At 43.7% G+C, this 19552-nt stretch overlaps 1 protein-coding gene across 1 annotated transcript; it reads left to right on the top strand.

Annotated features, from left to right (window-relative positions):
* The first annotated feature begins 66 nt into the window (after positions 1 to 66).
* sec13 (SEC13 homolog, nuclear pore and COPII coat complex component) lies at positions 67 to 11118 on the top strand. The gene is made up of 9 exons (XM_049022210.1): positions 67 to 262; positions 1216 to 1260; positions 1379 to 1494; positions 1950 to 2101; positions 2556 to 2689; positions 3106 to 3239; positions 3324 to 3444; positions 6092 to 6238; positions 10707 to 11118. The coding sequence occupies exons 1-9, from the start codon at positions 260 to 262 to the stop codon at positions 10815 to 10817; spliced, it is 963 nt and encodes a 320-aa protein (XP_048878167.1). The 5' UTR covers positions 67 to 259; the 3' UTR covers positions 10818 to 11118.
* Positions 11119 to 19552: the final 8434 nt, after the last annotated feature.

The following is a 19552-nucleotide window of genomic DNA, read 5'->3' as shown; positions in this document are numbered from 1 at the left end:
TTCCTCTCTATGCTGCCCTCATGTGGGGCTTATGAACTAGGAGTCAGGAAATGCGTGCCGAAGGCGGAACCTCCTCAACGAGACACTTTGTTGTCACCCGAGACCGGAAACTGGACGTACACGGAAGACAGGCGGGCGGTGAGCTGTGCTCTTGCCACGTCGAAAACTGGAGCGAGTTATAGCTGGGAAAAATAAATAACGGCGCCCATCAAAGCGATTACATTCATATTTTTAGAAATCGGTCGTGTTCAACAAAGCCATGGTGAGTTTCTAGCTGATAACGTAACACTATTTGTAGATTGTCACTGGAAATCATTAAGTCTGAATGCTAGCTGGCCATTGAAGGCAATATGAAATTTCTATGGATTCATTCAAGTAGCTTGTACTTAGCTGGGTAGCTGGTAACTTAATTACGAGTAATTATTTTGCTGGGATTTTGGCAAACGCATTTCCGGTTAAGCAGATAGACTTATAAAGTTTTTCTTTTCACTTGAGCAGTTCTGGCAGGTTTTCATTGCTGAGGCACGGCTGTAAGGAGAGGGCCCCTCTTGGGACTTTCAACCCGCGTCCAGCGTGGCTTTGAGTCCAGCTCTGTAATCTTTAGATATGATGGGTGATGGTTCCGTAGATGGATCTTTTATTCCCGTACCATAACTGTTTATTAACGAGTGTTTGGCAGGCAGAATTCGGCGTTCTGTACATGACTGTCCTAATAATGACCATAGTTTGTTCAAAAGCAGTGACAAATTTTAGCTAGATTAAATAAGAGCGATAGGGATGTATTGTTTCCTTAACATCCTGGAAAACTAAAACGTCGTTATTTTACTGCGACCGCCACACTTTTTTTTTGGCCCTTTATGGTTTTACTTGCTTCGACTATTGGATCTGTCCAATCTTGAGGGTGTTCGTCTGTGCAAATGTACATCCCATTTTCAGAAATTAATATAGATAAAAGCACCCTGACAACTGATAGCAGCTTATATATATATATATATATATATATGTGTGTGCGTGTGTGTGTATATATATATATATATATATATATATATATATATATATATATATATATATATATATATATATAATTACTCCAATACTTAAGTGGAAAAAGCAAAAACTGCTGTATACATCATTGAACATGTGACCTGATAGTCAAGGTGTTGGTTATTCAGTGTGTACCTTGGTGGGATATTAAAGCTCTTTTTTCATTTGCAGGTTTCGGTTATCAACACCGTGGATACTTCCCATGAGGATATGATTGTATGTAGTATTTCTCTACTTACTAATATTAATGGGAGTGATTTTATGCAATTCTCTCAGCGTCCTGTAACTACAGGAACTGATGACATTTGAACATGGTTGTCTTTCTCCCCTTTAGCACGACGCTCAGATGGACTATTATGGAACGAGGTTGGCCACGTGTTCCTCGGACAGGTCTGTCAAGATATTTGATGTGAAGAACGGAGGGCAGATCCTTGTGGCAGATTTAAGGGGGTGAGTTTGCATTTGCTGTCGAGGTGAGATGTGAAGCAGTTTTACTGAGCCCCTGTGCCATCGAAGTTTAATATTGTCAGCAAATGACACCAATTTTCATTGATGTCACTTGCTGATCAATGTCATGGGATTTCCCAAGTGTGTTTAGGATCTCTGAGTTATAGGACTCCATTGATTGGTTCTGCCAACCTGTCACATCATGACCAGCTTTTTTAAAATGTGTTTTTCTTACGTTGTTCATCACTATGCCTGTGCTTAGACACCCAAGTGAAATCGGAACAAAGAAATCTGCCCTAAAAATTATATGCAGTGATATGTTGGTGGGTGATGTTGTTCCTGAGTGTGTGATGAACAATGGACCCCTGGCTCCATCTCTGCCCAGTGGCCCCATGCTGACCTCTGACCTCATGCTGACCTCTGACCTGCTGCCTTTCTGCTCTGGTTGCCCCTAACAGCCATGAGGGCCCTGTGTGGCAGGTAGCCTGGGCGCACCCCATGTACGGAAACATCCTGGCTTCCTGCTCCTATGACCGCAAGGTCATCATCTGGAAGGAGGAGAATGGCACCTGGGACAAGATGTTTGAGTACACAGGCCACGACTCGTCAGGTTAGTGCCTCAGAGCCCCCACATCACTGGGATCACCAAGGGTTGTCAGTCTCTGCCTGGTCTAAGCCAGTGGGAGGAGCTTGAATTGGTCTGTGGGTGACAGTGCACATTTACCCCCCTCACCGTTCATCTTTGTCCTTGTTGCCAATCAGTTAGTGTGCTTTTGGTTTTAGGGCTCCATAACCCTGTTTTGGATAAGTATGGACATAAGTATGCATAATGAGATGTGTACGAAACTCCCTTATATCACTTTGTGTGTGTGTGTGTGTGTGTGTGTGTGTGTGTGTGTGTGTGTGTGTGTGTGTGTGTGTGTGTGTGTGTGTGTGTACAGGTATTCCCTACATTGTATTTCTGACTTGTTAGCATGCTTGGTGAAGCTCAGCCTTCAATTGAAGTTTCTTTCCCTAGTGTTGGGCAAGGTGCTTTATTAAAATGATGCTGCCCCCCCCCGCAGTGAACTCTGTCTGCTGGGGTCCCTGCGACTTTGGGCTCATCCTCGCCTGCGGCAGCTCAGACGGCGCCATCTCGCTGCTGACATTCTCGGGGGACGGCCAGTGGGACATCAAGAAGATTCCCAACGCGCACACCGTGAGCTCTCATCGGTCGGCCGTCTCTCTCGTTCGCTCCGAGTAGAGTAGCACGTTACTGGGCCTCCTGTTTGCCTTCATCCATCTGCCGGAAATTCATTCACTGTTCAACCCGGTGCTTTTGGTTTTTTACGCAGACAAACTTGAAAGCAAGAGCCTTTACTACTTTTAAGTGACAAGAGGAGGAATAAATGTCTTGTTAATCTTTCCCTTGATTTATTGCATATAAAATTTCTGTACAACTGCTCTGGGTGATAAATGAATGTGTCTTTGCTTTTCTTATTCTCCTTCCCTTTCATTCTTTCCTCTCTTTCTGGGTTTACCTTGAGGGGAAGCTTTTTAATAAACATAAATACGTTTCAGCTGTGGCATGTCATCGCCTGTATCTGTGTCTACCGTCCCCTGTTTACCCGTCAGATTGGCTGTAACGCGGTGAGCTGGGCGCCGGCCGTGGTACCCGGCAGTCTCATCGACCAGCCGTCGGGTCAGAAGCCCAACTACGTCAAGAGGTTTGTCTCAGGTGGCTGCGACAACCTGGTCAAGCTGTGGAAGTAAGTGCTGTGGATCGAGGCCGGTGTTCATATCCAACTCCGAGGTGCCAAAAGAGTCACCTCACAAAATACTGTTTCCTCAAGGGAGGAGGACGGCCAGTGGAAGGAGGACCAGAAGCTGGAGGCCCACAGCGACTGGGTTCGGGATGTGGGCTGGGCGCCCTCCATAGGTCTTCCCACCAGCACCATCGCCAGCTGCTCGCAGGCAAGTCTGTCTCCAGCCACCTGCCCTCCCCTTCAGCCTCCTGCACCCTCCCGATTAAACGAGCCCCACACCCAGGGGTGGGGGGGGGGGGATTCTGAGCTGCCGGTTTGATTTAATGCTTTTCCTCTTGGTTTCCTTCCCGTTGGCTTGAAATTTCAACATGACCATCTATAACAAGAGCTAGTTTGGCTCTTTTAGACTCGGCTTTGACAGGAGAAACTTATCAGCTCTGAGATTTCAGCCTCCGCAGTAATTAATCATTGTTTAGCTGGGATGGGACCGGATTCAGTATAAGTTACCTGTACTATCTCTGCTGGGGGGGGTGGTTTATATGCAGAAAAATGTGCTGCTTCAGTCGGCGATGACACACCTGCTCAATCAGGAGCTCTGGATAGAGGCTGAGAATCAAATGAATGAAGTCAATGGTTCATGAGCCCGAGGTGAATGTCGTGTCCTGCGATGGACGGGTACGCAGTCCAGGGTGTTTTCCCTGTCTTGTACTCCCCGGGGAAAACTCCAGACTCTCTGTAACCCTGATTCTGATCCGTAGAAAATATTTCAAGTCAGCCTCAGAGAATCTTCTGCTCTCTTCTGAAGTCCCTCAGGCTGCCGGGTCCCCTCAGAGCCCAACCAGATGGATTAATCACCTCGTTTAAACCTTTGCCCAAAGCCCCAAAGTGGTTTGCTTCCTCCAGTTTCTCGGTTGGGCTTTCAGCTTCTCAGATTTCGATCCCGCCGTGGAAAGTGCTGCCCACTTCATCATATGGAAGAACGGAACGGAATATGGACCGTCTTTGATATAAATTTCTTGCCGGCTTGTAAAATCTGATTACTTTATCCATCATCCAGTCTGTTCATACCATCCACGGACATGCCTTGGCACCAGCATCTTCACCACTCCATGTCATGTTTGGTCTTAATCTGTGGTCTTGAGTCCCCAGTAATACCTTTTAAAGCTGAATGAGCCAGTTCTGTCTTTTACACTCAGGTGGTATTGAGGGGCAGAGAGGTGCCCTCGGCTATTAGCACTGTATCCTTACACCTGAGAGGCTGGTGTCTGCAGAGTTTGTATGGTGCCCCAGTCTCCAGATAGGTGGCTGTAAGTCCTGTGAGCATCGGCCCGTCCAGGGGGTCTCATGCCTCGTCTGTCTGGCAGCCTCCTGAGTTACTTTGGCCCTGTATTGGCTGGAGGATGCATGGATTCATGGCTGGGTGTTAAATTAGGATATTTCCATCCGACGTGAGACCCAGGTATGAATGATGACTTGAACGCCCTTTTGGTTCAGCTTCCAATTCACCAATGCTGTGAAATGACACACAAATGAGTAGAGGATGAGGTAAGTGAAGAGCGTCTCTGATCAAGTTGTCCCCCGTCTGACCTTCCGGACTTCCCTGTTTTGTCAGGAGCAGAGTCCCACTCCGCGCCGTTTCGCTGAATGGTCTGTATTATTTTCCAGCGTCCCGGATCTTCTCTGAGCGACAGTCGGGCATCCTGCACTGGCGGTGGCTCCCGGGAAAAGCCCGTCACGCGTCATTAGGTGCCGCGGTACCGTGAGCCGATTCCCGAGAGTGATCAGTACACCGCGAAAGCGGCGTGTCCTGAAAATTAGTCTTGGACGCGGTTTCCTCTAGGCTTCTCTGCAGAGAACTTTGTTGTCTTTTCCGTTTGACGGAACATGAGCCGCTGTAACAGCTGCTCCCCTAGAAAGTCGTGGTTATTGGACGTTTTAATGTGTTGTTCTCTGTAATGGTAGCATGTCCTTGGGTGGGTTGGTCAGCCTGTCGACCCTGGACCCCCAGAGTGTGTTGGTTCCTCTCCTCTGTTGTCTTCTACATTTTTCTTTTTCTATCTCCTTTCTTTCTTTCTCTTTCTCTCTTTCCTTTTCTTTCTCATGTATTTGAATGGTAACTAGTACTACTTTCCCTTTATGCCTACCTTACGTCACTCTGCCTGAGGTGCTCAAACGCACATGCAACTGAGAGCAAGCTTGGGGGTCACAGCACAGGGTCAGCCAGCGTGCGGCGTCTCTGGGGCTGGGGGGGTTAAGGGCCCATCACTCCTGGATTTGAGTCAACTGATTTGAGTAGGATTTGAGTCGGGCAACCGTGTTTAAACTATTAAAGTATTAAACTATTCAAGTAGTGAAGGACTTCAGACCATCTGCCAAACCTGCACCCTTATCAGTTGCAGAAAGTTAAAGCCCGTCTTGTGTGTTTGTATATTTTTTTTTTCATAAAATGGCTGATTATGCTTGCCGGTATTGACACTGCTAAAGCCCCTCACAGGAACATGTGTTTTTTTTTTTTTTTTGTTATTTGACTTGCTTTTAGTTTTTTAGTTGCTTGTGTATTTGGCTTTCAGTGTTGGTTGCATGCATGGCTTATATCCACGGTTGACTCGGATCCTGTAGTGACAAGGATCTTGACTATTTTGCCAAAGCATGAGGTTCAGACTGGTGACGTTGCAGTGGCAGATGCAAAGCCTGCTAAGCCAATCGCCGCCCCATCTGTGTAAGTGATGATGTAATGTCTTACCACACGATAGCTCGAAAAACATCTTGTGGCAACCCTGGTGAAAGGCACTATATAAAACTATATGAAAATAGAATTTCTATTCCTTTCCCCACCTCTTGCTCTTCCTCCACAGGACGGCAGGGTGTTCATCTGGACCTGCGATGACCCCTCGGGGAACACGTGGACGGCGAAGCTGCTGCACAAGTTCAGCGACGTCGTCTGGCACGTCAGCTGGTCCATCACGGGCAACATCCTGGCCGTGTCGGGCGGAGACAATAAGGTGGGTCGCCGGATGTAGCCAGCGCCCCCTGCAGCCTCTGACACGTCGTTGTCGCTTAAGTTCTTCCTCGAAATAATGCAGATGTGCGAATATGTTAACGCTTATGATATTTTATGTTTTTTTTTTTTTTTTTCTGTTGCGGCTATTCAAGGAGACTGCCAGGAAGATGATTTAGTGTAATGTGCATTCCGTTAAACTTCATATTTTAGAGATGTCAGACCCTGCAGAGATTCTCCACTGTCAGACCTTCAGCGTAGCATCACATTGCCTCCAGCAGAGATGGAACCTAAATCAGTGGTTGTTTAGATTCAGTGCTGTGGGAACTTCAGTCTATGCTTTTGCTCAGGTTGTCAGATCTGGGCAGGTTTTTGATGTAAGTGGAAACCTCGAGGTGATGTGTGCAATACCACAGATTTTACTGGTGAGACAGGAGTGGCCGGCGGACTTGACGCCCAAAAGCTGGAGCACGGGCAGGCGTGTCGGCCTGGCTGTAATGCTGCATTACCGCTCAGACGAGCTTTATATTACAGCTGAATCGAGTCTAGTAACACGAGCCCGTCTGGACCTTTCGGTGCTTGACAAGACTTGATGAACTGCCACAGGGAATTGTCTGCGATTCCCATATGACTGGGTGCTCTGAGTGGCAGACTGACTGCTCACAGAGATTCCCTTTGGCACGTGAGTCTGTAGAATATGATCTGAACCGTGCTGGAAATGACGCGTCGTTCATTCTGGCCCCAGTTCCTGGCTCACTGCAGCACCACAGCATGATGGATGGATGGATGGATGGATGGAAGGGTCTATTTGTGTATTAATATCTGACATCCCGTTGCTGTTGTCTTCGGGGCGTTTCATCCTGTTGGACGTCTGAGCCAAAAAGCGAGATGGAATGGATTAAATGAAAAGTTCAGGCAATAGCTTGACATGATATTACTGGTTTATGTATGAATAAGTACTGGATAGTTAGTCATGGATTTTAACAGACTGTTATTGGTCTGTGGTTCTTCTCATGTACTCCGCCTATCCCTCACTTTCCATTTGTGCATGTAATGACACACACAGCCATGGGAAAAGTGAAATGATCGCAGCACAATTTTGTTTCACTCATTTTTCAGTTTATGGGTGTGTGTCTGTGAATGAATTTGTATATACAGACGCTCCTCTACTTACAAACTTTCAGACATACAAATGGAGGACTGTGAGTCCAAATTGTGTTCATTGGGCTCCCGTTTCCTGTCATAACATGTTTTTTTTCTGTGCGCCAATTCCGCCTGGTACGGCTTCTGGCCACTACTCCCGCCGCGTAGCAGCGTAATGTGCGAACTCCCAGCATCCTAGTTCTTTGTACTTGCGTATACCCTTAAAATTATTTTGAATAGCAACTTACGAACATTTCAAGTTACGAACGGCCATTCGAAACGTAACTCGTCTGCATATAAAAATCATTTCAATTTTGCAAACTGCAGCCGGGTTCTCTTTCTCATTGGTTAAGGGCTGCTTCCTTGCTTTATCGGACTTCAGTCCTGCTTCTAGAACCCAGATACAACCTGTCCTAGCCGTGCACTTCACACCACTTCATGTTTCCCATTCTTTTTGAAGGTCACTTGATGTCATCCTCCGATTCTTGAGAAACTGTTGGATAAGTTAAGTCGTCTCTAGCATTAGAAAGTTGCTTCTGCCTACCTGGCTGGTTTCTGGTCGTTCCCAGTGTCTCCTGCTTCACCTTGTCCTTGTCTACTGCTGTCTTAGAAATTTTGATCCTCAAAGCAGCCTGCTCCTCAGCTTAATCTTCTGCCAGCAGAATCACGGTTAAACCAGGATTTAAAAATGCAGATTTGTTTCAAAATATAGAGTGATCTCTTAATTTGTCCGTTACTGTATTTAGAGAGGATTTTTTTTCTATGAAAATGTGTAGTTTTTTTTAATAACCTATTTTTATTAATGTGCCGAATCGTTGATTGGCTTGATCGTGCTTTAAATAAAAATGAATGTTAACAGTGACCTCCTCACAGAAGTAGCACACTTCCTTAATTCTTTTTCAAGGCCAGCTGGCTTCCCCTCATCTGTTGGGGGGGGGGGGGGGTTGTTTTTTTGGCTTTAGGGATTATGGCGGTTGAGAATCAGGTGGAGGGTTCACCGGGGGGGGAACGTCGGTGCAGATCCTTCACCGCATGGAAGGGCTGCCTCAGCGTCTCTTTCCTTCCAGATTATTCCCAGATTCACTCCTTGGTTTCCTGTGATCCGTTTGCCTGTTTCTCCGAATGAGACCTTGTAGTGTTTTTCCTGAGCATCTCCAATGCCTGCTTGGGATTGTCTTCAGGGATCTTCTGTTTGTAAGCAGTCGGCATGTGGGTCAGCCTCCGGTTACAATAGTCTTTTTCTCTTTTTTTTCCAACCTACAGCTGCTTTGATTTATTTAATTTTTTTGGTAACGGCACATTCACACAGCCCCCACGCCCCCATGAGCTGCTCCACCAACACTTCTGTGCTCCGTGGATATGAATGCATGTTATTTATAAACCTCTGACTCTTGAATCCTGGAATTTCAGAAGGACACGTTGCAGTTTTGGCAGTGGTGAGAAGGGTCCTCTAGTCCGCCCCCCCCCACCCCCGTAGACGCAAGGGCACTGATGTCCTGAGCCAACACCTCCCCTCCCCAGGAGGTCCATATGTGGGTGCTGAACCTCAACTGCACACTAAAAAGAAAAGAAATGGGTCATTCTGATGTTCGGTCACATCTGACGACATTCTGATCCCAGCCTCTCATTTCATTTCACCAGGTTTTTAATATTAAAACCACCAAATAAAATTTGCAGCTCTAGGCACTTTTTTGGTTGCATAAACATTAAAATATTAACTTGGCCGATACCTTATGAAAACCGTGTCATTAAGGTGCATTGACATTAAAAGCCTCCGGAGGTCTGTCGCTGCCTTCACTTCCGTCACGGTTTCACTAAACAAACCCACTGGGCTTGGGCATCTGGGAAACTTAACTGATTGTTTTTGACGTTGGACAGTATTTAAAACCACGGTTTTAATTACTGTTACATTTCGAATCTATAACACTAACCACTGGGAATTTTATTGTGATTTACCACGAAACCCTAGGTGAAGGTTTGGGTCGCCCCATGGGAATCCTTTGCTCTCTGGTGCGTCTGCTCACCTTTTGGCAACCTTATGAAGCAAAGGCGAGAAGCTAAGGGAGGCCTTACACATGACAGCGGCAGCATCTTCACTTACCACAGTCAGAAATTAATGCATTCTATCTTCCATTAATAATGAACGTAATATAAACAGTGAACAGTATAGCCTTACCAGACACTTTGAATGTAACGGTGAGTTACTGCTATCAAGCACACGCTGTGCAGTTCTTACAGCTCTTGGCCTATTACAGCACTAGCTAACTAGATATGCGACCGTTAAGATTCAGATTTAGTGGTGAGATCTTTTAAAATGGAGCGGCTCTAGTCTTGCGCTGTAACTTTGTGACAGTAGGGCACTGAGGTCATCCATAGTGGATTTTCGGGTGGGACTCGAACCAACAATAAATGTGATTTTGTTTCTCTAAGTGTTTTTAAATTGAGATTAAATGCAACAGACTATGAAAGGCACAGCTTATATCATATATTTGGGTATAAACTGTGCATAGTTAGGGGTTCATAAGGAGTTCAGTTTGCATATATAAGCTGATAGATTGAGATGGAGGTGAAATGTCAGCCCAATAAATGACTCAATTATTGTTGCTTTTGTTTTCAGTTAGTGTATCTAGATGCATAAATGCAACATTCATTCTTAATTTAACATGTCAGCAAGCTATAAAAGCTAGATTGGAGCACATTTAAGTACCAACAGCTTTCTGAATGTGTAATTATTTCTACAACAGTGAAAATGCAATGGCATATTCAGTGTTTTTAGCTATATGCTGCTTGTCTATTTGATCTTGACGCATATGGCTAATATTAAAAGCAGAAACTACAGTAATAGAAATATGACTGCTTGTGTATCTTTATATAAATACTTTCTGAGAATTGATGGAAATTAACTGCCTGGAATAACTGACTGTTTTACTTGAAGGCTTTCAAATCGATGACAGTTGACCTTTTCGCCAAATGAGTCTTAGTGTGTCGTAGCAGAGGCATCCATGCGCATTGATCAGGCAAAAGCACTCGGTGAGACTCAATAGAGAGGAGGAAGCGACTGCAACTGGTATTGGTGTCCTTTTCAAGTTAGAACTTGTGTGTGAGTATGGGGTGGGGTGGTGTGGTGTGGGTGGGGTCCCGGTCACGGCCCTCACTTTTTGGCTTCATTGGAGACGTTACTTTCAAGAACACTTGACGATTTCTTTGACTCGTGGATGCAAGCTATATGTGAAAGTATTGGAATAGTGTACAGACGCATTATGATTTAGCTTTGCTTTGATTGGATGCGTAGATCAGTCTGTTTATGCTTTTGACACCCTGCCCTCCAGGTGACGCTGTGGAAGGAATCCGTTGACGGCCAGTGGACCTGCATCAGCGACGTCAGTAAGGGTCAGGGGGCCGTGTCTGCCATCACAGAGGGCCAGCAGAATGAGCAGTGAGGCTGGGAGACGGACCGCCTTCAGCACACGGAGCTGCCGGGGGTGAGGGTCCCGGCGGCCGCGGTCCATGGGTGTGGCTCACCCTCGCTCAGAGACTTTCCTTTTTTTATTGCGTTCCCCTACATGCCTTTTGAACTTGGGGAGTCTGACTGATTCAAGGTGCTGGTCTGTTCCTCAGTCATTCTTAAGTGACCCCTCAGATGTGTTTGTGGGGGCAAAAATAATGCCAGGTTGTCCCAGTCATTGTTTTTTGCCTCCCCCAACCTCCAAAAAAGATATAAATAAAGTATGTTGAATGTCCTGTTGTATGACTGTGTGTTTTAATGGCCGGGTTTATGAATATTGAAGGACGTGCTTCATATTTCAGTGTGGAATGGGAAAGGTCTGCAGATGGTATTGAGGGAACGTTTGGTTGCTGACTGTATGTGCCTGAGCAATGCTGTAGGTCATCTACTGAAGGGCCCAAAAATGATTTTAGGAGGCTTGCTATAGTTTCTGATGGACAGAGCATATCTGGACCCATCCCTTTTCAAATGGAGTAATTAAAAAAAATAAGTTTTTAGGCTTTTTGGTATAGGTACTTTTGACTAATTTTATTTGACTTAAGTTGGGGTTGTGGTGAGTGGGCCCTTTTTTTTAAAACAAATTGTTAACTGTATGGCGCATTTTTCTTGTATGAGGTCCACATTGGCCACTAGAGGTCGTCCAAAGCTCATTAAATAGTAGCTAGATGGAAACATTTCTAAGAGGAAATCTGGCTTTGGGCTGAAGAGAGACTACAAACCTTTAGATCTTATGTCAACTGGTAAAAGCATCAAATGTTCAGTTGATCTTCCTTCAAAAAAAGAAACTTTGTTAAATCCTGCATACATTTAGAAAGATTGCTTGGATTTGTGTTAATAAGGGTAGCTTTCAAGTTTAACTTTAGACCCAGGAAAATAATGATTGCAGTATATACTGTGAAATTAAGATACTAGTGTAACATCTGAATCTGTTTTTCACTGGAAGTTAAACGTTTCGCAAGATGAGCATAACTGTGCATTTATATTAATATCGATGTCATTTTTTCAAACGGGCTGCCAGTTAATTGTCATTTTATGGTTAATTTCCTTTCCCTGGAAGTACAGTACATAAGGCAGGGTACATACTGGAGGGGATGCCACATCACAGTGGAAAGTTAAATTTCTGCTATTAGTTTTTAATTTCAGCATTTATTTTTAAGGCTTGACTAATCGTTGGATTATATCTTGCTCTGCTGTTTTGGGCTTGCCGTGGCAAAGTGCTCACTGACTGAACATTTAGCTTCTGTTTTTAAGAAACGCAAACTTAAAGTAACTTTGTCTTTCCTTGACATGCAGGAATTAAAGCAAGCAGGTTGCGACATAAATTTGATTACAGGTGAGTTTCTAGATATAATTAATAACATTGACTTGCTCTGGCAGTTACCCAAGCAGGGAGACCATCCAGCAAATATCCTGTTGTGTCTCAAGCCTCTTTAAATTCCCAGAATCCCCAGGTCCAAGCCACGTTTTGGTTTGTTGCTTGATGCCTGTTGCGCTGGAGGCTGCAGCTTCCTGTCTGGATACCTGCAGATTTTCATCTTCATGCTGTTTTCAGATGTCAGTCCTGGTTTTTAGGAAAGCTGCAGCCTTCTGACCATGCACTTTCATACCCCCAGTTCATCTCGCATGCATAATGAGCTTTGTTGGGTCTATTATTAATGCTCTCTAAGTCAGACTGTCTCATTAGGCCCTTGTTCATCCTTCTCCCCATACTTTGTCTCCGAGATCTTTATCTTAAGGAGAATACTTCTTAGATGGTGATCTGGATACAATGGTCACATCTGAAAGATGCACTGCTCAGTGTGGTTGTTCAGTGTATGATAAGGTGACCTACTTTTGAAAGAGGATCTCATGAATCATATGCCATTAACATCCTAAATGGGGAAACATTTGCACATATGCAAAACTCCAACAAAACTAGTTTATTACATCTTTACAGTTTGCCCCATGTACTTAAATAGGCTATTGCTGATCATGAAAGGGAACTTATTCAGGCTTTTTTAGTTGTGCAAAAAATCTGAAAGCTTTTTTTTTTTTTGCAGTTAATTCTTGTAATTGAAATGGAACAATCTAAAATTCATAGCCTGATCCCTTTGAGGAAGCCTATGCAGTTAGATTCTTAGAACATAATGTTTAAAAAAAGAGCAAATGACATGTATTGTAATAAAGTAAAACCCTTGCTATAGATGAATTCCAAACATGAGGTTTTTCTTGACTGTAGTGGCCAGGTTTGTTTTAATGTGGCACCTGCAATGAAATCAAAATCATCTGATTCAGCTTGGATTTTGATAAAATATCTGTCATAGCAGTTCAGCAGGAGGACATTCTGTGTCGCCCAAACTTATATAACTTCTATCCATGTCAAAAACCATGAACAAGCTATTCCGTTTGGTTTGAAAGAAATTAGTTGGGTTTCATTTGTATGACATCATATTTATAAACAACACCTCCAAGAGGTGGCATATATGGAGAGAAATGTAGTGGGCCCTCCACGGAGCCCTGGGGAACCCCCATTTCATCAACTCATTCAAATTAATTATGGTCTGACAGAAGTATCTAAAGAAGAGAAGCAGCCGTCCTGCACTGAAAAAGATTTTTGGTCAAGAGTGTGTGGAATATTGTGCTGACAAAAGTGACAATGATCCAGTAATGCTAGACAATGGAGAGAGGGTCACAATCGTATGAGAGGAGTAATTTATTATACTGTCACGTCATGATCTTTTAGCTTTGTCCAAATTAGGTGGGTGATTGATTACAGCAGGTTTGAAGGGATTAGGAAAATACCCTGATAATATATTTGTAGAATGTGCATCCCAAGTGTAAGAAGCTTCTTTAAGTGTGTAATGTGTGTGTATATATATATATATATATATATATATATATATATATATATATATATATCTGGGTGTGATTATGTTCTGTTTTGTATTTCTTGTCTAGTTTAAAATGGTCTCGGCATTCCGAGTAAATCTTGTTGACAATGAACATCTGCGGAATCAGCAGATAAATCTGATAACACCAGGATGCTGTCATGTGGCAGCAGGCAGCTCAGTTTCACAGGTGTGATTTCCAGTTCGTCCCACTGACACAGCCGCCATCTTATACCAGCAGAGGAACTTAACCTCAGGTTTTCCAGTAAAACACCCAAATGTATGAATTGATGAAACTGTAGGGTGATACACTTGATAAATGAATTATGATACTGGTTTTGACTACTTTCCTAAAATGTTCCTTCAGCAAAAACCACCTTTGGTCTCTTTCAATACGGTAAAGCACTTCAATTGTAGTTAGGAGCACCGCTAGAGATTTTGGACCCCATGAAAGCATGTCAAATTGGGCCCCCAAACCAATCCAATTATGTTTAACATTTTTTAACGCATTTTTAAACTGTCCACATTCTTGCTTCCTACCGGAGGCTGGGAGGGAGCAGAACGTGCACCGTCTAGGATTGAGAAACGCTGGCTTGAGGTGTCTGAAACGGTTAAACTCTGAAACTTTAACGCTATATAGCACACACATCTCTGAAAGCCTACAATTTATTACTTGGTAATCACGGAGTAGAAGCATAGTTCGAAGAGATATTAAGCAGTCGCTTCAGTCTGATAAACGTCTATATCTGCATATTATAATCTCAGAAATGATTAGGATTATATATTGTATGTGCAGTCCCGAATGAGGAAGTCTTTCCGCCCAGTCTGCCGTCCCAGGTTCTCTGGTCCTCAGAAAAGTGGAGTGAGAGCATCATTCTCGTTTTGTCCGATGCGCCGCGTCCCCGGCCAGGAATCGCCGGCTATTCCCCCAAATGGACCAATCAACGCGCAGATATTTACCTGCCGTATAATCCCTTACTGTAATATTTCTCCCACTTACTTGGGCATATAACTGCAGCAGAGGGAAATACTATTATTATTTATTATTTCTTCATTGACCTGAAGTATCGGTGTTTTCCCGTGCACCGTTTTGTTCTCCGCGTTGATAACGGTAACAGTCTCATCAGCCCTGTTTAATACCCATTTGCCATGCCCGGCTGGAGGAGAAACCTGAGTTTGTGTCTGCAGAGGATGCACGACGAAGGTAAGGAGCTCATTATGGTTGTTATTAAAGTGCGTGTTGCTGATGTGCGCTCCTGCACGGCGTTTGCGCGGCGGGATTCTGCGCCTCGCGCATCATTGAACAGCATGACTTTCTGTAGTTGTCCGCGAATTCCTAAGAGAACTCCCATTTGCTGATATGCGCAATATACGGATACACGTGTTATCAGAATAATTAAATCTGCTTTGTGTCGGTTGGCTGACTGTAAGATAAACGCTGAGTTGAAATTAAGTGTCTGAATTAATTTTTAAAAGTACTTTTTAGGGTAAAATTATTATTCTGGTTTTGGCCTCTATATATATATATATATATATATATATATATATATATATATATATATATATATATATATATATATGATTTTTAAGTTATTTCTTGTGGTTGACTGGTAACTGGCGATGCAAATAGACTTTGTGTGCTGCCTGTAAGTTTTGGCTGGTTTCCTGTTGAGTTTACCTCGGGCAGTTGTCTATCTTAAAGCACACAGGAGAGTGAAATGTGCGGCCCATTCCATTGCCTATATTGTCTTTAATGAGTTCCTGCTTGCTTTCGTATCAGTCATATTCTGGTGTCCAATTCATTGTTGCAAATGCTCCTCTGCTGAATTTAGGTTGTTATACGGAAGGATTTTCTGTCTTGTTACTCCATCTTAAGTTCTGCTTCAGAAACTTAAGCCTTTATTTAATCGGATAAGGAGTGATTTATGCTCATTAAGGATTTGTCTTAGATCGTGTAAAGTTGTTATGGTCAGAACTGTTTAAATCGGTTAGCTGCAGGACCTCAAGAATATCTCTGAAATGGACCATCATCAGCCCCTAACTGCATAATCGCTCGCAGTGCAAATAGCTTCTGTCCGTATGAGCATAATAACTGAGGGATTGTGCTACATATTCAGCTCTTCGTTTCATATTGAGTACATTATTATGTAAATACGTTTAACACGATACTGGAGTTACATACGTTGTTATGTAGAAAATGGGAATTGAATGAGCTTGCGGTTGGTTTAGGTGTTGGGGCTGTTCGTGTGTGTGTGTGTGTGTGTGTGTGGGGGGGGGGGGGGGGGGGGGGCTGAGGTTTTATCTATGAGTGAAGGCTCGTGCCAGTAGACTACAGCATGCAGTAACTGAATCTCTGCTGTGGTCTGCTCCAGTATTTCAAAGTAGTTGTGATTTTGGCACTAATAAATGGTACTGCATTAGTAAATTTGGAAAATCAAGGGTTTGCGTTCTCACATCTGCAACATAGGATTTTTATATGTTTCAACAGATTAAGGATGCAAGCCTTTTTTAATAAAAAAAAATGCAGTGGACAGAAAAGTTGGAGTTAATTTAATTCTAAGCTCAGTCATTAATTTCAGTTGACCTTGGGTCTAGTACTGTCTGTCTGTCTGTGTCTGTCTGTGTGTGTGTGTGTGTGTGTATGTGTGTGTGCGCACGTGCACACCTCTTGGCCTGGAGCACAGCTGTGTTAGAGGTTCAGTGCTGCTGATCATTTATCTAGGTATGTGCAGTGGGGTCAGTCATCTTAAAGGGCTTCTAAAACCTTTTTCCGTTTATCTTTCCGCTGCAGGATTTTCAAAAGTTGTTGCCCCCCCCCCCCCCCCAGTTTGCTTGAATCTTGGGTTGTCACAATGAACAACAGATACATAAAGGGTCCTCTCTGTGAGGAAAAGAGGGAGAGTTATGTGACCAAAAATTGTCAAATCGATTCGTTCGACCTGCCCCTTGCACACTGTGTATACAGTGGTCTCAGTAGTGACACAGACATGAATCTTAGTGCTGAACCAGAGCATCACAGTAGTGAAGTACTTGCTTGTGTAGTGTTTGTTTTTCCCCATCTTTGTACCTGGATACCCTTTGTGTCCTCATGTCGACCACGCCCTACTGCTGCTGCTCCCTGACAGTGGAACATTGATAACAAAACTAGCTCATTAAGACCCTGCTTAGGTCACATGGTTCTATTGACCGGTCTGCTCACACTTCTCCTTGGTCAGATTTCCCGTCATTAACTTTGTCTGGTTTTACATACTTATACATGGCTGCTTCAACACTGAGAATATTTCATTTGTTAGGTGGGCAGAGCACTCAGTCTCATAAGCTTGAAGTTTGTTGGATCAAGTCCCACATGAGGTTCATAACCCATAGGTCTCTATAAGACAGTGATACTTCGTGACAACTGCAACCTTTTGTACTTAGACTACTTCCATAGCTGAAAGCTATCTAAAAATAATAAATAATCAGTCATAGCTTTTTATAGGACCAGAGTCTCCCCTCTTCAATCCAGTTTAACCCTAAGATCATTATTGTGTAAGTAGACTTTGCATCAGTCATTCTAATACCTTTATGGGGCTAAGCTCACGGCCTGTGAGGTTAATTTAACGACCCAGCCAAACTCCGTAATTCCAACCTGATAACTTTCTTAAACTATACATGCTGCTGTATTTTCAGTTTGTCTGCTGAGCTCCACTGATTCATGGCAACTCTCTGTTTCTATAATGCAAGCTGTTTTGTGTATTTATGAGTAAGGTAAACAGGACAATAAACCCTTTGAAAACTCTGAATATATTATAACGTCGGAATTGCATCCATACAAATAAAGAGTGATTTAGCATTTGTTTGCAAATTAACTGTCAAAGCTTTGTTTTTGTGGGTTTATATGGTGGTTCTGCTCTGAATGTTTATTGGACATCTTTTGTTGGCAGTTTTGTTTGGAGAGAAATCACAATTTTTTCGCATCTGCATAACTAGAGTCCGCTGTGGAACATGGAAGATGCTGCATCCCATTTAATATCTATTATTAAGTAAAGGACAAACTGCAGTCTGGACTGAGTGCCATGAGAGGAAAATGCAGATGTCTGCTTTACAACATGCAATGAAATGTAATATAATGTCTAGCAAAGCTTTGTTAACGGGAGTCTTGTTGAAGCCTTTGAAATGAAAAGCATAAGATGTCTTACTGGATCCTTACGTGGCCTTTGTGCGATTTATTCAAGGGATGTGTGAGTGTTTACCCGGAATCTCATCTGTCCCGCTCACTTCCCCGTAAACGTGACCTTCGACGTAGGTTTCCCATTTGGGCTGTGGATTACTGATGGTTACGCCCATTCCGGAAGGTCACTATAAGATGGGAGGGGTGTGGCCAAGTCAGGTGACCAATAATGACCAATAATATAACACAGAGCTCTGGATGTTTCTCCCCGCTCCCAGGTAGCATTCACACACCCTGCTCCCTGCATCTCCCCCAGATCTGGCTCACAGTTTTGTTTCCCTTGTACTAAACTCAAAATGTCTCTTTCGTTTTCATTCAACCACAGAATTTCTTTCTTTTTCTGTTTGCACAGTAAAATCCCCATTCCTCCCTTCCATCTGCTTCTTTTATGGGAACGGTGTTGGGCTGTCAAGATAAGTCTGAGCAGAACCTCCCGCTGCCCTGCTGTTCCGGACCAAGGCATCAGCACTGAGCAGCTCTTCCCATAAAAGGCCTGATGTGATCTGAGGTCCTGTGCTCTATAGCTTTAACTCTGTGTTAAATAATATAACCAAACTTTGGAAGTTTTTTTTTCTTTCATTTTGTTTGTTTGTTTGTTTGTTTATCACCCCCCATGGTGCTGGGTTGCTGTCACATCTGAAATAACTCTGCTCAGCTCTCCTACTGTATAATACATATTGCATGACAGTTCAACCTAAGTAAAGGACTCACACACCATTCACTCGCACATGCACACCTATGGGCAATTTGCATCTCTAATTAACCTTAGTATGTTTTTGAACTATGGGAGGAAACCCCATAATGACACGGGGAGAACATGCAAACTCCACGCACATGGAGCCATGGCGCTAATTCGAACCCGGGTCCCAGATGTGTGAGGCGACAGTGCCAACCACTGCACCTCTGTGACGCCCTATACCTTTCACATCAGTCTGCATCAAGATGTATGCAAACAGAAATATATGTACCAGGCACATGGGGGGGGGATCTGTGTCTGTTCTGTGCTCCGTTTCCTCCCACTCATTTGACTAAGCAAATTGGCATCTCTAAATTGCCCCGAGTGTATGGTGATCTGCCCTGTGATGGACTGGCCTTCTGTTCAGAGTGTCCCCTGCTTTCAGCCTTCCTAGCTCCGGGTGCAACGTGACCCCTCTACTGGACAAGTTTGCTGAAATACGGATGCGTCACAATGCAGATCTGTCTCTATTATATACTGGTTTAAGTACTGAATTTACAGAAATGATGTTGGTGCGTCACAGGCAGGAGTTTGGGTAAGTATTTACATGCATTATTAAAAGGCCCTGGATACTAGATATACTTTGGTAGGATATATTATTGTCTAGAATGACTTGCATCCTTTACAATTACAGCAGCTCAGATGTGGTCCACATTAAACTGCAGGGTAATGTCTCTGAAGGGTGCTTCACATACATTTGTACTGAACAAGTCCATTTACAGATCTGCTCCTTTCTGTCAGGTGATGTTCAGCTCCAGGGCACTTGGTTACAAGCGCACGGTATTGATTTGGCTCCATAATTTTATAACATTGTCCAGGGCTCTCTAAACTGCATAGCCTGAGTGGACACAGGAGGA

The sequence above is a fragment of the Brienomyrus brachyistius genome, chromosome 8, assembly GCF_023856365.1.
Source record: "Brienomyrus brachyistius isolate T26 chromosome 8, BBRACH_0.4, whole genome shotgun sequence".
Classification (NCBI taxonomy): Eukaryota; Metazoa; Chordata; class Actinopteri; order Osteoglossiformes; family Mormyridae; genus Brienomyrus; species Brienomyrus brachyistius.
The sequence above is the reverse complement of the archived record's forward strand: the minus strand, read 5'-3'. Positions and strand labels throughout refer to the sequence as shown.

Coding starts and splice junctions, on each gene's coding strand:
- sec13 (XM_049022210.1), top strand. Junction 1,495..1,949: donor CTTGTGGCAGATTTAAGGGG/GTGAGTTTGCAT, acceptor TGCCCCTAACAG/CCATGAGGGCCCTGTGTGGC. Junction 3,240..3,323: donor AACCTGGTCAAGCTGTGGAA/GTAAGTGCTGTG, acceptor TGTTTCCTCAAG/GGAGGAGGACGGCCAGTGGA.